Source organism: Conger conger, chromosome 12, assembly GCF_963514075.1.
Source record: "Conger conger chromosome 12, fConCon1.1, whole genome shotgun sequence".
NCBI lineage: Eukaryota > Metazoa > Chordata > Actinopteri > Anguilliformes > Congridae > Conger > Conger conger.
Window position 1 is genome coordinate 29,853,328 of NC_083771.1, and position 20,408 is coordinate 29,873,735.

At 44.9% G+C, this 20,408-nt stretch overlaps 1 protein-coding gene across 1 annotated transcript; it reads right to left on the reverse strand.

Annotated features, from left to right (window-relative positions):
- LOC133141699 (glutamine synthetase-like) lies at nucleotides 1-8,534 on the reverse strand. Its single transcript, XM_061262331.1, has 6 exons — nucleotides 8,366-8,534; nucleotides 8,021-8,179; nucleotides 6,463-6,609; nucleotides 4,538-4,665; nucleotides 3,826-4,025; nucleotides 1-301 (listed from the first exon to the last, which is right to left on the reverse strand). The coding sequence occupies exons 1-6, from the start codon at nucleotides 8,532-8,534 to the stop codon at nucleotides 1-3; spliced, it is 1,104 nt and encodes a 367-aa protein (XP_061118315.1).
- Nucleotides 8,535-20,408: the final 11,874 nt, after the last annotated feature.

The window sequence follows — 20,408 nt, forward strand, 5'->3', positions numbered from 1 at the left end:
TCAGTCACTGTCAGTCTCCCCCAGCAGACAGGTACGGACGATGGCCTCTGTCACCATGTAGGGGTCGCAGTTGGCAGCTGGGCGGCGGTCCTCAAAATAACCCCGGCCATCTTTGCCCACGCGACGTGGGATACAGATGCTGGTCGCTCGATTTGCGGTGCCCACGGAGAATTGGTCGATGCTGGCGGTACTGAAGACGCCTGTCAGCCTGCGCTTGTTGTCCTCACCACCGTGCACGTCATAGCAGCGGATGTGGTGGGCGTGGCGCTTTCTCAGCTTCTCAATGGCGTCTTCTATGTGTCTGATGGAAGGAGGAGGAGTGGAGGGCCGGATCAAGCCTTAATTATTAGGTTTAAGTCAACATATGTCAAGTAAAAATATGCTGTCACTGTAAAGAATCATTTCATTTGCTGTGTGTATATTTATCCATACAAGCACTTGGTAGACATGTACACCAGCTTGATAATGCAAATATCTAACCAGCAAATCATGTGGCAGCAACTAAATGCATAAAAGCATGCAGATATTGAGAAAAGGGTTCAGTTGTTTTCTGACCAAATATCAGAATGTTTAAGAAATGTAAAAGTGACTTTGACCATGGAATGATTGTTGGTGTCAAACTGGGTGGCTTGCGTATCTCAGAAACTGTTGATCTCCTGGGATTTTCACACACAGCAGTCTCTAGAATTTGAGAAAAACAAAAAACAAAAAACATCCAGTGAGCAGCAGTCCTGTGGCCAGACTGGTCAAAGCTGACAGAAAGATGACAGTGACACAAATAACTACACATTACAATAGTGGTATGCAGAAGAGCATCTCTGAACACACTATGCGTCAAACCTCAAAGTGGATAGGCTAGTCGGATACCGAGTCTATATATTGCCTTTGAAAGTCAAAGATGTCAAAGTTGATACGCACATAATGGTTGTTGAATCCTGACAGTAGAAATCTGCATTTTTAGAAGCAATTCCAACGCTGTGCAATTTAGTTTTGTAACATGGAACACATGTTTCTTGAAGGTGCAAGTTGCAACTGACTGTATTTCGCATTTATTTGTCTACAAGTATCACCCGTGTTGTTAGAAGCAGAAGGAAGCTCATACAGAAGGTATTCAATAACTGAGCTTGAGTACAGGATGTTCATGTTCATGTCTACTTTGAAAGAGACTAAAATCATTCATCTTTTGATGGCAATATCATACTGCTCAGTCCTGCTTCTAGCATCATAATGGAACTTTAGTAAGTAGATTGCCAGTTCTGCTAAGTCAGTTCTGCTTCTCTTAGTTTCCAGCTTCCAGCTGTGCCGCTATGAGGGCAAGGTTTGCCCCCCATTAAGCACATAAAATGCAGGCCTTCTATGTCCTAGATGGCTAATTCACACCGACACTTACAGGGAGTCAAGATAGTGCAATTTGGGGAGTTGGTGCTGCTGATTCTTGGATTCTGCCTTATAGCTGCTCTGGCAATTTTCTAATTGTTCCATCAATGATTTCAGGAAGATTCATCTGCCTTCTGGTCTTTGGAACTTTAATTTCAGTTTCATGGAACTGTTTTGGGAGATGCTAGAGATGCTTTGGCACTTTCTGTCATTGTTTTCTTTTTTGACTGGTATTTGTCTTTGACTGTTACTTCTTGTTTAAGGTAGTTGAACCCGTCTATAGATTTGACATGGATCTGTGTTGTTTTAATAAAGTTTGATCCAACAGGTTGCTCTGCCGATCAAAGAATTTGGTGAATTAATTCATAATTGATATCTTTGACAATAGCCTAATTAATACAGTACTGTGCAAAAGTTTTAGGCAGGTGTGAAAAATGCTGTAAAATAAGACTGCTTTCAAAAATAGAAATGTTAATAATTTATTTTGATCAATTAACAAAATGCATGAACAGAAGAAGTGAATGAACAGAAGAAAAACCTAAATCAAATCAATATTTGGTGTGACCACCCTTTGCCTTCAAAACAGCATCAATTCTTCTACGTATACTTGCACACAGTTTTTCTTTATGCAGAAGATAGGGGTGACATGGCTCAGGCTGTAAGAGCAGTCGTCTGGCAGTTGGAGGGTTGCTGGTTTGATCCCCCGCCCGGGCAGTGTCGAAGTGTCCCTGAGCAAGACACCTAACCCCCAAATGCTCCTGATGAGCTGGTCGGGGCCTTGCATGGCAGCCAATCGCTGTCGGTGTGTATGAATGGGTGAATGGAGAAGCATCAATTGTACAGTGCTTTGGATAAAGGCGCTATATAAAATGCCTGCCATTTTAATGATATTGGCTGTATGTTTGGGGTTTTGTCTTGCTGCAGAATAAATTTGGGGCCAATCAGATGCCTCCCTGATGGTATTGCATGATGGATACTTATCTGCCTGTACTTCTCAGCATTGAGGAGACCATTAATTCTGACCAAATCCCCAACTTCATTTGCTTGATGGCACAAGCTGGGAGACCGGCTAGGAGTGAGTTGCAGTAATCCAGGCAGGAAATGACGAGCGCCTGGACTAGGAGCTGGGTGGAATTACTTGACAGCATTTTTTCACACCTGCCTAAGCTTTTGCACAGTACTGTACATTTAATTGAATTTATTTGGCATGTTGGATAACTGCAGGGTTTTAATAGTTGATGCGCTTGTGTTGGTATTCAGAGTGCCAAACGTTAAACAAGGGTGTTGGGTGTTAAAATTGCTGGATTTGGAAACCTTACACTTCACTTCACCTCCCTTACAGGCTACAGCAGCAGAAGACAAATACCTCTAAAAAATAAGTCTAGTGAATACCTAATAATGTGCTCACTGAGTGAATATACAATATACACTTCCCTACATTGTCATATGATTATCTAATCAGCCAATTGTGTAGCAGCTATGCAGTACATAAAATCATGCAGATACAGGTGAGGAGTTCAGTTAATGTTCACATGAACCATCAGAATGGAGAATAAATGTGATCGAAGTGACTGACTGTGGAATGATTGTTGGTGCCAGACAGGGTGGTTTGAGTATCTCAAAAACTGCTGATCTCTGGGGATTTTCATGCGCAACAGTCTCTAGAGTTTGCAAATGAAAACTTTAATGAAAAAAACATCCCATGAACAGTCGTTCTGCAGGAAAAAAATGCCATGTTAATGATTGAGGTCTGAGGATAATGGCCAGACTGGTCAAAGCTCACAGGAAGGTGACAGTAAAGCAAATAACCACACACTTCAACAATGGTATGCAGAAGAGCATCTCCGAACATACAACACATCAAACCTCAAAGTGGACAGGCTACCACAGCAGAAGACCATCCATCCATCCATCCATTATCTTAACCCGCTTATCCTGAACAGGGTCGCAGGGGTGCTGGAGCCTATCCCAGCATGCATTGGGCGAAAGGCAGGAATAAACCCTGGACAGGTCGCCAGTCCATCGCAGGGTACACACACCATTCACTCATACACTCATACACTCATACCTATGGGCAATTTAGACTCTCCAATCAGCCTAACCTGCATGTCTTTGGACTGTGGGAGGAAACCGGAGTATCCGGAGGAAACCCACGCAGACACGGGGAGAACATGCAAACTCCACACAGAGAGGCCCCGGCCGACGGGGATTCGAACCCAGGACCTCCTTGTTGTGAGGAGACACTGCTACCCACTGCACCATCCGTGCCGCCCAGCAGAAGACCAATAAGTCTAAAAAATTAAGTGTGTCACCATCTATATAAATGTGTGTAGTGCATTACATATTCTCCATGTGTAATACAGTTCTGTGCATGTCTGTATTTCTCTATGTGTGGTGTAGTTTGTGTGTGTGTACATTTCTCCACAAGTAGCAGAGTTGTACACTCACTTCATCCCTCCCTCTTCTCTCATGGCCTCTGTACTGAAGTTGATATGGCAACCAGACCCGCTCCAGTCTCCCTGCACGGGTTTGGGGTCCAGGTTTGCGATCACCCCAAAGTCTTCACACACGCGGTGCAGCAGGAAGCGAGCCATCCACAAGTGGTCCGGCATCTCTATACCTTCACACGTGCCCACCTGGAACTCCCACTGCCAGGAACAAGGATAGGAAGAAGACAAGCAATAAAGGAGGGAGCAAAAGAAAAAGCGAGTGGGAGGTATAGAGACTGATATCAATACAGGATATTGAGATGGCAGGTATGTCATCTGCCAGATTGTAACAGATTTGCTACCAATAATGCCACATACCAGTGGCACTTGACTGTGAGACTGATGACTGTAACTGTAAGCTGCTCTGAATGAGTGTCAATATGTAACTGTAAGGCATACTTGTACAATACGATTTGATCAAAGTGAATCATGCAGCAAATTGGCAATTATGCAATATGATCACAGTAGTCTCCACCATTCACCAGATCAGTTCTCCATTTTACAGTTTCATTGCTTAATTATTATATTTGCCAGGAGTGCCAACATTTGGGAAGACCTCTGGACCTCTTGATCTACGAGTGGTGAATGCTACACACACTTATTCACTTGCATTCTCATAAAAACGTGAGTTTTTAACACTTGGAATCGTTCGAGTTTTCCACATTGTATACCTGAGAGGGCATGGATTCTCCGTTGGTTCCGTAGATCTTCACTCCAGCGTACATGCAGGCCTTGTAGTGACTCATCGCGATGTCTCGGCCGAACGCCCTGTCCGCGCCCACTCCGCAGAAGTATGGGCCTATGAGAGCCAACTAGTGAGTCATATGACTATAATGCTGCTTAATTAACGTATCGAATTTCAATTCATTTTATGCACTCACTGAAACAAAAAAGGAATTGACCCCAAACTGACCCTGATTTAATGGCAGCAGTCATACACTTCTTACACCTATCTGATTGCCTGTCTGTGGCAGGAATCGCTGCAGTCTAGGGCCGCTTCTACTGCTTAAATATGTTGGCACAATTGGTTTGCATTATCTAATCTAATTGAAAAATGCATCCTCCTTTCTTCCACTCATCTCCTCCCCCTATACTTACAAATCAGAGGAGGAGATGAGTGAAGGAAAAGAGGATAGTATTAAGACACACCCCAAGACAGGCAAAAGTGCAAGAAACCTGGCTGAAAAGCTATTTATTTGTTTATTTTACCAGTGTCACGTTTCAGGTCTGTCTCGCCATGTTTTATGTTTATTCATTTTGTCTTAGTCTTGTATTGTCTTATCATGTATTATGTTAGTCTAGGTTCGTCATGTTGTTTAGTTTATTTCTTGTTACGATTTATTTTCTCGTCATGTCTAGTTATGTTTTGTTACGATTATATTACCTTGTTATGTTGAGTGGTTATCATCTTAGTTTCGTTTTGTGTTATGTTTTGATTTATGTTTATTGTTACGGAGACTGGTAACTGTTTTCAACATACACTTTTACATGTCTTTCCGCAAACCTTGCGTTCCGCCTTTTCTCTCTCTGTTTCTGTCATTCACTCCCTAATTGTTTCCATTTGTCTATTTACTAAAACTACTAACGCTAGATCAGGATTGGGTAGAAACTAACAAACGAATCATGTGTTCATGTTACCTTACGTTTCTCGTGCATGTCATTTACTAATTTACTAATGCTAGGGCAGGATAGGTTTATTACTAACGATTACTAATTACCTTGTTAAACTTGTCATCCATCGCACCTGTTTTCCATTTCCCTGCTACGCTCTAACTAATTGTCTACACCTGTCTACACCTGCATTTATATCCCAGTCGCGCTACTGTTCACTGCAAAATTGTCTGCCTCTAGTTTACTACGCAACGCTTGAGCATTATTACTGGTTGATTCACGTTAAGATCCAAGCCTGTTTTCCCGACCATCGTTTCTTGATTTCTGTTTCGTTGACCATCGTTTGTTTTTTGACCACGTCTTCGCCTACCGTTTTTGTACCTTTGCCTCGCTGATTGTTTCATGGTTTCGACTTCCGCAGCGCCCTCGACTACGACCCTGCCTGCCGTCCGCCTGTACTTCTGCCCCGCTGACAGCTCTCCTGCTACCGGACCTTCCTGCACGTCTACCGACTACGAGTTTGCCTCTTCCCTCGGCACCGTGCTTTTTGTTTGTTTTGTGTTTGTTTGGCTGGATCTACGTGTATTGACATTGCTTGTTTTGACTACACCCCTGGGATTCGTCCCGAATAAAGCCCTGATGGGACTTTATCTAACCATTGTTTCTGAGTCGTGCATTTTGGGTCCAACTCCCACGCACCCGTCTCAACCAGATCCCATGTAGGTGAAAGGGAAGGATTTGCATTTATTTGTTTGTTTAATAAGCAAGCTCTCTCTCCCTCTTGGCAAATAAAACAGGACTAACTGCATATCCTTGTGTCTAGCTAGTCTAGTCAGCATGTGCCACTGTCATTTTATGTTCCATTAAGTTCTTAGGGGTTAAACATAAAGCTTCTTCATATAATAATAATTATTTATTATCGTTATTATTATTATTCAAATTCTTATAATAACATTACATGAACTGTGATTTCAGGACTACTCACCCTGCGGTCCTGGGAACCCCCCCTGGGGCCAGCTGTAGGGGTGTCCATCCATGCCTTGCAGGACGTACTCTTGCTCCATCCCAAACCAATGCCGAAAATGCTGTGCTGCCTCCATCACTTTATTGCAGGTGAATCGTGTGTTTTGCTCTGGACAACACAACACAGGCATAAGGACGGGTAAGGGTTTCTGAATAATTGAACTGCTTCATGGTGGAGCAAGGAAAGGATGCAAGGAAGGAGGTAAAAAATAAGCGATTGGAAAGAGTTGTGTTCTTGCTGACACCCAGTGGCGATCGTGCCTTTCGTGAGACCCAGAACCCAGGGATCCAAGGGAGCAGGAACTGTTGAGGAAGCAGTTAAATTATCCAGAAACCCTTACCCGTCCTTATGCCTGTGTTGTGTTGTCCAGAGCCTAAAGGGTAGGTCAGGTGTAAAACCCAATGCAAGAGGAGAAGGGGCCTCCCTCCTGGTTATAACAGCAATAAACAGCAGATCAGGTAGCAAGTGACTCTGGGCCAGATCTGCACCTGTTCTGGCTTACTTCGGGCCAGTGCTACTTTGAATATTGTGAGGTGACCTGATGCTATATTTGTGTTTGTGTTAGGAACTATAAACACATTGTACAGATAGAGGGGTATGTGGCAAATTCTAAATGTGCTGTAGGGTGGAATGGAGCGGTGAAGGCTAGAGATTCTGATCACAAGGTGATCTAATCAGTACACCCAACGGGCACTTTTGTTGTCTCAGAGCAGGGGGCATATACTTCAGCACTACCTGTTGGACAGTGAGTGAGTGAGCGTTTCTGGGCAGAGCGTGTGTTTGTGTACGCTCTCTTTTACTGATGAGAGGGGGTTGCTGCAGTACTGAGCTCAATCGCAAACAGAATGAACAGCGACTGTAAGCGGGAGCCCAAAGACTAAGATGCAACGGACTTGCGGTTGCAGTTTGTTGCAGTTGCACGAGGACCAGGGTTCGATTCCTGGTCCTGCCAAAAGCCAAGTTTGGCCAGCTCTCGTGGAGCATCATAATTGGCTCGCTGCCCCAGAGGGAGGGACTTGGTAGGGTTAACAGATCGCCATGCACCCCGGGCGCCTCAGAATCACAGTCACGAGCATGAGACATTACATTTACATTATTGGCATTTGGCAGACGCTCTTATCCAGAGCAACGTACAGTTGATTAGACTAGGCAGGAGACAATCCTCTCCTGGAGCAATGCAGGGTTAAGGGCCTTGCTCAAGGGCCCAGCGGCTGTGCAGATCTTATTGTGGCTACACCGGGAATCGAACCGCTGACCTTGCGGGTCCCAGTCATGTACCTTAACTATGCTACAGGCCGCCCTTTTAAGACAAGACGAGATGGCTTGAAGAAGGCGTGTTGTTCTCGGATCCCTTCGGGCAGCCGAGGGACAGGGTGTGGGCGGTGTATCCCCCAGCTAACACTAATTGGATTAGATAGGGTACAATTGGCTACCAAATTGGGAGAAAAATGGAAAAATCTGAAATAAATGTATATTAAAAAAAAAAGAACAGCGACTGCAGACATGGGGAGGACTGTACCTGCAGGCTCACGGTAGCAGTTGAGCACCTCACAGAGGACCAGCTTGTTGGGGTCATGGGTGAAGGGGTCCCGGAACATCCGCACAGGGATCAGGTACATGTCACCTAGATAGCCCTCTGGTTGGTATGTGGGGGAGCCAACATTCCACTCTGGGATATCTGCCAAAGAGAGGGCAAAGTAAATATTATTGTAATTATTCATCATTATTATTATGGCTTTTAATGAGTAAAAATTCAATTGAGGGTAAAAGGATGGTAAAATAACAATTAAAAAGTACAAATAATGGGAGCGACGTGTCTGCGTACGTGTATACACATGATCACGTGCGCATGAGAACCCATTACCCTCAATGCTGCTGGGCTCACAATCCAGTGTTCGATTCTTGCAGCGCAGACGTTCTTTGGTGTAATCAATCCAGACGTAGGTCACCTGACACAGGCCACCCTGGGGCAGGGCGAGGTAGTGCTGCAGCTGAACCTTGTTCAGCTGAGAGCTGAGTGACACTGAGGACATGACTGAGGGAGAGGAGACCAGTCAGAATGTATCTGTCCAAATTGTATCAGTGGGACACAGCAGTACATGGACGACACTGCATCTACACTGCATAAATCATGCAGTATTCAACAAATAGTAGAGTATTCATTGAAGTCTGATTCTAAAATCAACAGTGATTGAGCATGTTTAAATATATATATATATACAAATATATACAGTGGTGTATTTTTTTGCATGTTTGTCACACTTAAATGTTTCAGATCATCAAACAAATTTAAATATTAGTCAAAGTGTCACAGTGTTGTACTTTGTGTTGCTAGCCACTAGGTGTCACTAAATTGTGTTTTGTCTCACTGCTTAATTGTCTTGTTGTATGCACCTGTTGTTAGTCTTGTGATTAGTGTTGCCCATTGTCTCCTGTATATAGCCCGGTCCTTTTCACGTAGTCTTTGTTGAGTCTTTACCTTAACCCTCTGTGAGTAACCCTGTCTGATTCTGTCTACCTATACCTTGTTTGGATATTCTGTGTTTGACCCTGGAGTGTTTATACACTACGAGACTGGATTGCCCTTTGTGTTTTTGGCTTCCTTTTGGAGTTTTTTAGTTCACCCTTTTTGGAAGTTCTTTGTTGTTTTTTGACCTTATGGAATTTTGGAAAATCCTCTGTTTTGTTTTTGTTTCCTAAATCTTCTGTGCTTTTGGAACTTTAAATAAATATTTGGACTATACCTGCAGTACTCCGCAATTGGGTCATCTTCAGTGCTTGGTGGTCTAGGGGATTGGCATCTGACTAGCACGTCAGAGACCGGGGTTCTATACCCGGCCGTGACACAAAGACAACACAAGTAAACACAAAATGAAGGTTTTTATTATTAAGGGAGAAAAAAATTCAAACCTACATGGCCCTGTGTGAAAAAGTGATTGCCCCCCTGTTAAAACATAACTTAACTGTGGTTTATCAAACCTGAGTTCAATTTCTCTAGCCACACCCAGGCCTGATTACTGCCATACCTGTTCTCAATCAAGAAATCACTTAAATAGGACCTGTCTGACAAAGTGAAGTAGACCAAATGATCCTCAAAAGCTAGACATCATGCCGAGATCTAAAGAAATTCAGGAACAAATGAGAAAGAAACTAATTGAGATCTATCAGTCTGGAAAAGGTTATAAATCCATTTCTAAAGCTTTGGGACTCCAGAGAACCACAGTGAGAGCCATTATCCACAAATGGCGAAAACATGGAACAGTGGTGAACCTTCCCAAGAGTGGCCGGCCGACCAAAATTACCCCAAGAGCGCAGCGACGACTCATCCAAGAGGTCACAAAAGACCCCACAACAACATCCAAAGAACTGCAGGCTTCACTTGCCTCAGTTAAGGTCAGTGTTCATGACTCCACCATAAGAAAGAGGCTGGGCAAAAATCGCCTGCATGGCAGAGTTCCAAGACGAAAACCACTGCTGAGCAAAAAGAACATTAAGGCTCGTCTCAATTTTGCCAGAAAACATCGTGATGATCCCCAAGACTTTTGGGAAAATACTCTGTGGTCTGACGAGACAAAAGTTGAACTTTTTGGAAGGTGTGTGTCCCATTACATCTGGCGTAAAAGTAACACCGCATTTCAGAAAAAGAACATCATTCCAACAGTAAAATATTGTGGTGGTATGGTCTGGGGCTGTTTTGCTGCTTCAGGACCTGGAAGACTTGCTGTGATAAATGGAACCATGAATTCTGCTGTCTACCAAAAAATCCCGAAGGAGAATGTCCGGCCATCTGTTCGTGACAAAATGAAGACTTTGGATTGTCCTAGTCAAAGTCCTGACCTGAATCCTATTGAGATGCTGTGGCATGACCTTAAAAAGGCGGTTCTTGCTCAAAAACCCTCCAATGTGGCTGAATTACAACAATTCTGCAAAGATGAGTGGGCCAAAATTCCTCCACAGCACTGTAAGAGACTCATTGCAAGTTATCGCAAACGCTTGATTGCAGTTGTTGCTGCTAAGGGTGGCCCAACCAGTTATTAGGTTTAGGGGCAATCACTTTTTCACACAGGGCCATGTAGGTTTGGATTTTTTTTTCTCCCTTAATAATAAAAACCTACACTGTACATATTGAGTTATATACACTCAGTGAACACTGTTAGGTAGACCAGCTTGTTAATGCAAACCTTTAATCAGCCAATGATGTGGCAGCAACTAAATCCATAAAAGCATCCATTTGTGATCAAGAGGTTCAGCTATTTCAGACCAAATGTCAGAATGGGGAAGAAATGTGATCTAAGGGACTTTGGAATGATTGCTGGTGCCAGACAGGGTGGTTTAAATATCTCAGAAACTGCTGATCTCCTGGGATTGTCACGCACAACAGTCTCTAGAGTTTGCAAAGAATGGTGCGTAAACCAAAATACATCCAGTGAGAAGCGGTTCTGTGGGCAGAAATGCCTTGTTAATGAGAGAGGTCAGAGGAGATGGGCCAGACTGGTCAACGCTGACAGGAATAACATAACAATAACACAAATATCCACACATTACAACAGTGGTATACACACTGAACACACAACATGTCAAACCTCTTAAGTGGATAGGCTACAGCAACAGAAGACCAAGTCTAAAAAAACGAGTCCAATAAATGCCTAATAAAGTGCTCACTAAGTGTACATATACACATTACTGTAAGTGGGCTCTCCAAGGAATCGCCACCTTAACGTGGTGGAGGGGTTTGTGTGTCCCAGTGATCCTGGGAGCTATGTTGTCGGGGGCACTAGCTAGCCCCCAGTAGGGTCTCCCAAGGCAAATTGGTCCCGGGGGAGGGGCCAGACTAAGAGCGATTCAAAGACTCCATGATACGGCCACACGAGAACCCAGTTACCTCGCCCGGAAAAGGGAAACCGGGGCCCCCTTCTGGAGCCAGACCCGGGAGGGGAGCTCGTAGGCGAGCGTCTGGTGGCCGGGCCTTATCCCATGGGGCCCGGCAGGGCACAGCCCGAATTGGTCACGTGGGGCCGCCGCCCTGTGGGCTCACCACCTGCAGGGGTCGGCATCGGAGTCAGGTGCTTTGCCCAACGGGCAGCAGGCAAAGGCAGGGATCCGGGCGTGCTGATCCTCAGCGTCACAGACTAGTTGTGGGGACGTGGAACGTAACCTCTTTGGTGGGGAAAGAACCGGAGCTAGTGCGTGAGGCGGAGCGGTACCAACTAGATATAGTTGGGCTCACCTCCACACACAGCATTGGTTCCGGAACCAAACTCCTGGAGAGGGGCTGGACTCTGTTCTTTTCTGGAGTTGCTCAGGGTGAGAGGTGCTGGGTGGGTGTGGGGATACTCACAAGCCACCGGCTGAGCGCCACTGTGTTGGAGTTCCACCCAGGGAACGAGAAGGTCGCCTCTCTGCAACTACGTGTTGCTGGGGGGAAAGCTCTGACTGTTGTTTGTGCTTATGCACCAAACAGCAGTTCAGAGTATCCGGCATTCTTGGAGTCACTGGGCGGCATCCTGGAAAGGGTGCCACCTGGAGACTCCATAGTTCTGCTGGGCGACTTCAACGCTCACGTGGGCAATGACGAAGAAACCTGGAAGGGGGTGATTGGGAGGAATGGCCTGCCCGATCTTAACCCGAGTGGTGTTTTGTTATTGGACTTCTGTGCTGGTCATGGATTGTCAATAACAAACACCATGTTCGAGCATAGGGTAGCTCATAAGTGTACATGGTACCAGAGCACCTTAGGCCAAAGATCGATGATCGACTTTGTGGTCGTATCATCAGATCTGCGGCCGTATGTCTTGGACACTCGGGTGAAGAGAGGAGCAGAGCTGTCAACTGATCACCACCTGGTGGTGAGTTGGATCAAGTGGCTGGGGAGGCTGCCGGACAGACCCGGTAAACCCAAATGTGTAGCGAGGGTGAACTGGGAATGTCTGGCGGAGGCCCCCGTCCGTGAGGTCTTCAACTCCCACCTCCGGAGGAACTTCTCACACATCCCGGGAGAGGCTGGGGACATGGAGTCAGAGTGGGCCATGTTCAAAGCCTCCATTGCAGAGGCGGCAAGCAGGAGCTGTGGCCAGAAGGTCATCGGTGCCTGTCGGGGTGGCAACCCAAGAACCCGCTGGTGGACACCAGTGGTGAGGGACGCTGTCAAACTGAAGAAGGAGGCCTTTCGGGCTTGGCTGGCCTGGGGGTCCCCTGAAGCAGCAGACAGGTACCAGGTGGCCAGAAGGGCCAGGGCCGCGGCTTCGGCAGTCGCTGAAGCAAAAACCTGGGTATGGGAGGAGTTCGGGGAGGCTATGGAGCAGGACTTTCGGTTGGCCTCGAGCAAGTTCTGGCAAACCATCCGACGACCCAGAAAGGGAAAGCAGGGCTTGTCTCAGGCTGTTTTCAGCAGGGAAGGAGAACTGCTGACCCGGACTGGGGATGTTGTCAGGCGGTGGAAAGAGCACTTTGAGGAGCTCCTGAACCCGAACAACACGTCCTCTGTGGAAGAGGCAGAGCCTGAAGACTCGGGGTAGTCTGCACCTATATCCCTGGCGGAAGTTGCTGATGTAGTCAAAAAGCTCCTCAGCGGCGAGTCGCCGGGTGTGGATGAGATTCACCCTGAGATGCTGAAGGCTCTGGACATTGTTGGGCTGTCTTGGCTGACACGCCTCTTCAGTGTCGCGTGGAGGTCAGGGACAGTACCTGCAGAGTGGCAGACCCGGGTGGTGGTCCCCATTTTCAAGAAGGGGGACCGGAGGGTGTGCTCCAATTATTGGGGTATCAGACTCCTCAGCCTCCCCGGGAAAGCTTACTCTAGGGTGCTGGAAAGGAGGCTCCGACCGATGGTCGAACCTCGGATTCAGGAGGAGCAATGTGGCACAGTGGACCAGCTCTTTACCTTGGCGGGGTTGCTCACGGGGTCATGGGAGTTTGCCCATCCAGTCTACATGTGCTTTGTGGACTTGGAGAAGGCTTTCGACTGTGTCTCCTGGGGAACCCTGTGGGGCGTACTGCGGGAGCTTATTTCACTCACCTGTTTGCAGATGGTCTGTGGCATATGCCAAGAGTAACTTAAAAGTAATGTAGACAGCCAGGCTTAACCAGTTTCTCCCTCAATCTTATTTACATTAAAAAAAAATTTTTTTTGAGCACAGGCTATAATGTAGACTCCCCAAGCACTTTATTTTACTTTATTACACCTACATATTAATGCGATTATCTAATCAAACAATTGTGTGGTAGCAGTGTAGTGCATACAATCATGTAGATATGGGTCAGGAGCTTCAGTTAATGTTCACATCAACCATCAGAATGACTCATTACAACAGTAGTAACAGTAGAAGTCTAAAAAATAAGTTTAGTAAATACAGTGGGAGCAATAATTATTTGATCCCTTGCTGATTTTGTAGGTTTGCCAACTTACAAAGAATAGAACTGTGTTGAATTTTAATCATAGGTACATTTTAACATTGAGAGACAAAATAATCCACAATAACAACATCATATACATTTTATACATTTATTATCGTATTTTTGCATATATATTTTCCTACGATGGGGCATACAGAGCGTAATCACTGTTACGCCTTTCCCCCTCCTTCTGTTGTTACTTCTCTACTGCTTGTATTCTCCTCCCCTTTCAGGACATGGCAGCCGTGTGGAGGTCGTTAGCAAGAGGAGGCTCACCTGGGTGGTGGGATTGAAGCTCCTATTTCACAAGCTGGCTCAGTCTCTTTCTCTCAAAACAGAACAAAACTGAATATAAACAGGCATACAACAGGCTAGAACGGAACAGTGCACAACTTAACACAAGGGAAACAGAACTGACAAACTAGCAGCCAAAGTACATTGACAATGAAAATGTATGGGGCTGTTCAAGCCAACCTGAAGAAGTTTGTTTTATCGTTACTGCACCTTACCCTCGTGGCTCTCTAGCAGTGGAGGCTCCTCCATAGAGGTGGAGGAGGCCTGGCCTCCCCAATAATTTGAGAGAAGAGAGAGATTAAAAAAAAACAATAAATATATTTATTTTATTTATTTATTTTAACAAAAAACATATTTTTTATTTTTTATATTCATATTATTTTAGTTTTGTTCATGAATCTAAATTTTCCCATGGCTAAAACCCAATATTGCAATTGTAAAGCAACAGGCCAGATTTCCCTATCAGTTTGTATTAAGGGAGGCCAGGCCTCCCCTAGGAAATTAGCTTTTCATAGAAGTCAATGTAATGCATTTTTTTTCATGCCAATATGTGATTGGCCAGATCACTGAAAATGGGTGGGCAACGGAGGCCTGGCCTCACCATGCATTGTGTCCAGGGCTGAAAGATTGACATTTTGTTCGTCCAATCACATGCTACTGGTTCATTTGGAATCAACTATCCTTTCCTTTCCTATTCAACACAGAAGCCATTTTGAGAATTCGCTAGTCACTTCAGTCAAACAAACACTCGCCATAGTGGCTACGAGTGTCCTATCAACTTGTGCTTTTCAGGAAATTTAGAGAACACCCCTGGCTATCCTCCCTGGAGTTTATAGCTCATTTGCTTAACACTTTTGCTTAAAACTACCTCGGAAGTCGGCGAGATTCTAGCGCAATTTGAGATCTTGGGCTGGAGATATGCAGATTCCAGATACTAGGGAGTGAGAATGACATTCAATAGGTCATGTTAGACACCATTTGGGATTTATTGAACAGTTTTATTTTTAATGTAGTCCATTTCGTTTTATTACAAGTCAATTTAATAATCTTCCATATCAAATTACTGAATTGTTGCTCTGTGAGGAAATTCACTCTAAATACGAATAGAGTGCTGCCCTCTAGTGGATAACGTTAACGTTAGATAAAGCCAACTGGAACCATATTTTTACATATTTTATATTAAATATATTGAATAAAACTACATATGATAAAAAAAAGTGTTATCTTATCTTTTTTATATGCTAAACTTGATTAAATTGGTGATTACATGTTGAAGCTGTAGAAGAATGAAAAATGTAAGCTATTGTAAACAAAATTGTTTTTAACTACATAATTAAAATTCCTGCCTTTTACACATGTTCACTTGGCATTTATATTACATCCAAATGTCATTTCTCAGCTTAATTATCAGGCAGGCTCATAGACTTACAGCAATGTCATTTCTTCAGGAAGGCACAAGGCTAAGCTCTGCACAATGAATTTCATCAGCCAGAACTTTCTGACTGTAGCTTACACTCCAAATAGTATGCCTTTGGCCAGCACAAAGACAGATAAGAGAACAGGGAACATTCCATCGCGAGTGAAGTGAGCAAGCGGAAAAAAATGGCAGCCTCCACTGCTCTCTAGCTTGCATAACTTTTCAAGATCAACCATTTGAAATGTAAGCCAACATCGCTACAACTTTGCAGTCAACAAAATAAGAAAATATGTGCTTTTGTTATGCTGATTAAACAGACATTAGCTATACTGAAACACGAGTCACGTTTCATGTTTGTCATGTCATGTTTTATGTTTAGTTATTGTCTTGGTTATGTTATTGTCATGTCACGTATTATGTTAGTCTAGTATCGCCACGTTTTTATGTTTCATGTCATGTTATGTTTCATGTTAGTTGTTGTTACAGTTTAATTGTTAGTCTCGCCATGTCATGTTATTTAGTTAATTGTCATATTTCGCAAACTTGTTATGTCACAATTTATGTTTCATTTTACGTTGTACTGGTCATTGATTAGCATACACTTTTTCATGTCTTTCTGCAAATCTTGCATTTCTGTTTTCTCTCTCTCCCTTTCTGTCACTCACACCATAATTGTTTCAATTTCCCTTGTCTACTTACTAATCTACAAATGCTAGATCAGGATTGGGTAATACTAACATTCTAATCATATGTTCATGTTACCTTACGTTTCTTGTGAATGTCATTTACTAATTTACTAATGCTAGGGCAGGATAGGTTTATTACTCACGAATACTAATTACATTACATTACATTACATTATTGGCATTTGGCAGACGCTCTTATCCAGAGCGATGTACAACAAAGTGCATACCCATAACCAGGGATAAGTGCGCTGAAAGACCCTAGAGGGAAGTAGCGTAGTGGTTAAGGTAAAGGACCCTAGAGGGCGGCCTGTAGCGTAGTGGTTAAGGTAAAGGACTGGGACACAAGGTTGGTGGTTCTAATCCCGGAGTAGCCACAATATGATCCGCACAGCCGTTGAGCCCTTGAGCAAGGTCCTTAACCCTGCATTGCTCCAGGGGAGGATTGTCTCCTGCTTAGTCTAATCAACTGTACGTCGCTCTGGATAAGAGCGTCTGCCAAATGCCAATAATGTAATGTAATGTAAGTACTATTTCAACTGCTACCTGTACAACAAAGATAAGGACGAGGGCCAATTTTTTTTTTTTCTTTTTTTTTTTGGAACAAAGAAACAAACAAACAGAGCAAAAGTGACCTAAGTTAATTAGGAGAGATTCTACAGTTCTGACCTTAATGGGGAGTACGTTCCACCACCGTGGAGCCAGAACAGACAGTAGTCGTGAGCGTGAGGTGGAGGTTCGGAGAGGGGGAGGTGCTAAGCGGCCTGTGGAGGCTGAACGAAGAGGTCTGGCAGGGGTGTAGGGTCCATCCATCCATCCATCCATCCATTATCTTAACCCGCTTATCCTGAACAGAGTCGCAGGGGGGCTGGAGCCTATCCCAGCATACATTGGGCGAAAGGCTGGAATACACCCTGGACAGGTCGCCAGTCCATCGCAGGGCACACACACCATTCACTCACACACTCATACACTCATACCTACGGGCAATTTAGACTCTCCAATCAGCCTAACCTGCATGTCTTTGGACTGTGGGAGGAAACCGGAGTACCCGGAGGAAACCCACGCAGACACGGGGAGAACATGCAAACTCCGCACAGAGAGGCCCCCGGCCGACGGGGATTCAAACCCAGGACCTCCTTGCTGTGAGGCGGCAGTGCTAACCACTGCACCATCCGTGCCGCCACCGGGGTGTAGGGTCTGATGATTTTTTGTAGATAAGCTGGGGAAGACCCCTTAACTGCTTGGAAGGCTAGCACCAATGTTTTGAATTTGATGCGAGCCATGACAGGCAGCCAGTGGAGGGAAGTAAGCAGGGGGTTGATGTGTGAGTATTTGGGAAGGTTAAAGACCAGACGAGCTGCTGCATTCTGGATGAGTTGGAGGGGTCTGATGGCGGACGCTGGGAGGCCAGCCAAGAGGGAATTGCAGTAGTCCAGACGGGAAAGAACCATTGCTTGGACCAGGAGCTGGGTCGAGTAGGGGGTGAGAAAGGGGCGGATTCTCCGTATGTCCTATAGGAAGAACCTGCAAGACCGGGTCACCGCCGGAATGTTCTCGGAAAGGGACAGTCTGCTGTCCATCACCACGCCGAGGTTCCGTGCACTGGGTGACGGCGTGAGTGTGGTATCCCAGAGGGAAATGGCGAGATCCAGATGGGGAGAGGTATTAGCAGGGATGAATATCATTTCAGTCTTGCCTGGGTTGAGCTTTAGATGGTGGTTGTCCATCCAGCTCTGGATGTCCCTCAGGCAAGCAGAGATACGGGCTGAAACCTGCGTATCAGACGGCGGGAAGGAGACGAAGAGTTGGATATCGTCCACGTAGCAGTGGTAGGATAGCCTATGTGCAGTGATCACAGGGCCAAGGGAGCGAGTGTAAAGAGAAAAAAGAAGCGGGCCAAGGACTGAGCCCTGGGGAACTCCTGTGGCGAGGGGCCGAGGTGTCGATACCGAAAACAGCCCAGGGAACCTGGAAGGAGCGACCAGAGAGGTAGGACTCAATCCAGTCCAGGGCTGTGCCACAGATGCCCGTTGCTGACAGGGCAGACAGGAGGATGGAGTGATCCACAGTGTCGAAGGCAGCAGAGAGATCTAGAAGAATGAGGACAGAGGAGAGGGAGGCTGCTAGTGCGGCATGGAGCGACTCACTGACGGAGAGGAGCGCAGTCTCTGTCAAGTGGCCCGATCTGAAGCCAGACTGATAGGGGTCTAGCAGGTTGTTGTTACAAAAGAAAGAAGAAAGTTTTTGCCTCCTATTTGTCAGTGTGTCTTTTGTCAAGCCATTGTCTACCCGTTACGATCCAAGCCTGGTTACCGACCAAAGATTATTGATTTCTGTTTTGTTGACCATTGCCTGCCTGTACCATGTCTTTGCCTGCTGTCTTTGCACTTTTGCCCCGCGGAGCAGGCTTCGGCCTTGACTCTTGCGCCGTCATCGACCCTGAGCCTGCCTACCGTCCGCCTGTACTTCTGCCCACTGACAGCTTTCCTGGCTACCGGACTTCTTGCATGTGTACCGATTACGAGACTGCCTTCTCCCTCGGTACTGCGCTTTGGTTTTTTGCCTGGATATTACGTGTACGAACATTGCTTGTTTTTTGACTACGCTCTCTGGATTTCCCCGAATAAAGCCCTGACGGGACTTAACTACATCATTGTTTCTGAGTCGTGCATTTTGGGTCCAAACCCCCCATGCACCCGTCTCATTATGTTAACGCAACAGTGAACAGGGGTGGGATCAGCTCCGATGCTGGTAAACTGACTTTCCTTTCAAGTCTGAGTCGCTGACTTGAGTCCCCACCTCTATGGCAAACACACAAAGCAAACTGATTGCATAGCATAGCATTGTATAGGACTATACTGTTAAATTGAAGATTCATTTCCAGATGTCATTCAGTGTCACTAGTCTCATATAGTATGTTAGCACATGCTCTTATCTAAAGTGACTTACAGTATAGGACAAACAGAAGTACATTTACATGTTTAAAATGAGAGAGTGCCAGACCTGTCTAATAACATTCCCAGACTAGCAAGTAAAGATGCAACATCACTAACAAGTTAACTATGCTAAACAGGAATCAAAGTACAAAACATACAGACAAAAAACAGAACAAGCCCAAATAAGATAAATATAAATCCATAATCAATATAACCTAAAACCATGAAATATAACCAAAATTACTAGGTGCTATATGAGAGGTGGTTCTTCAGTCCTTGACAGACAATAGTTATGCTGTTTGACCTCTTTGGGAAGTTTGTTCTACCAGTGGAACCATGACACAGAAAAATGTCCAGTGTTATTTCAACTCTAAAAGAGTACATGAGTCCAACTGGGGCCATGAGAAATCAGTAAATTCTGATTTAACACTTACCTGTCTGTACATAGTAAAATGTTATTATGACAGAGAGCATGCATGGAGACAGCTGGTCGCTTCAAGACTGAACAGAAAGATTCGATTGGGGTGTAAGATTTGAAGATTGACAGAGTGCTGGAGCTGTTGCATTCACTGCCCTGTAAGCGAGCGCCATGGTTTGAAAGTGGATGCTCGCTGCAGCAGGTCACCAGTGAAGTGAGATGAGGGGGATGTGACAGTGATTGTTTTTGTTTTTATGGAGAAAAATGCTCTATTGACTGTTGCTTTGAGCCAATTGTCTTTCTGTGTCTGACCCTGGTGTTGTTATTTATCATAATATTTACAGGGGGGATGTGACATGACAGCGATCAAGTTTTTGTTTTTATGGAGAAAAATGCAGGGGGAAAAAATACACAGCGTTCTATGAACAGCAGGCGATGACCCAGACATTAACAATAACTCTATTAACTGTTGCTTTGAGCCAATCGTGTCTGACACTTGTGTTGTTATTTATCATAATATTTACACAGGCATTGGTAGCATTGCAAGAGAAAGCTTTATTTGAATGAAAGGTCCAAAACAAGCTGTCATGGTCTAGCTAGCTTGCTCAACAAGAGTACATTAAAACAAAAACATGTAGGAAATAATTATTTTGTAGCTTATTTCGTCACACTAATCCTGCTACTTCATCCACTTCTGTGAAAAATGTCATAATAGGGCAGCCTGTAGGCTTGTGTCTCCGGAACATAACTTGGATCTGGAAGGT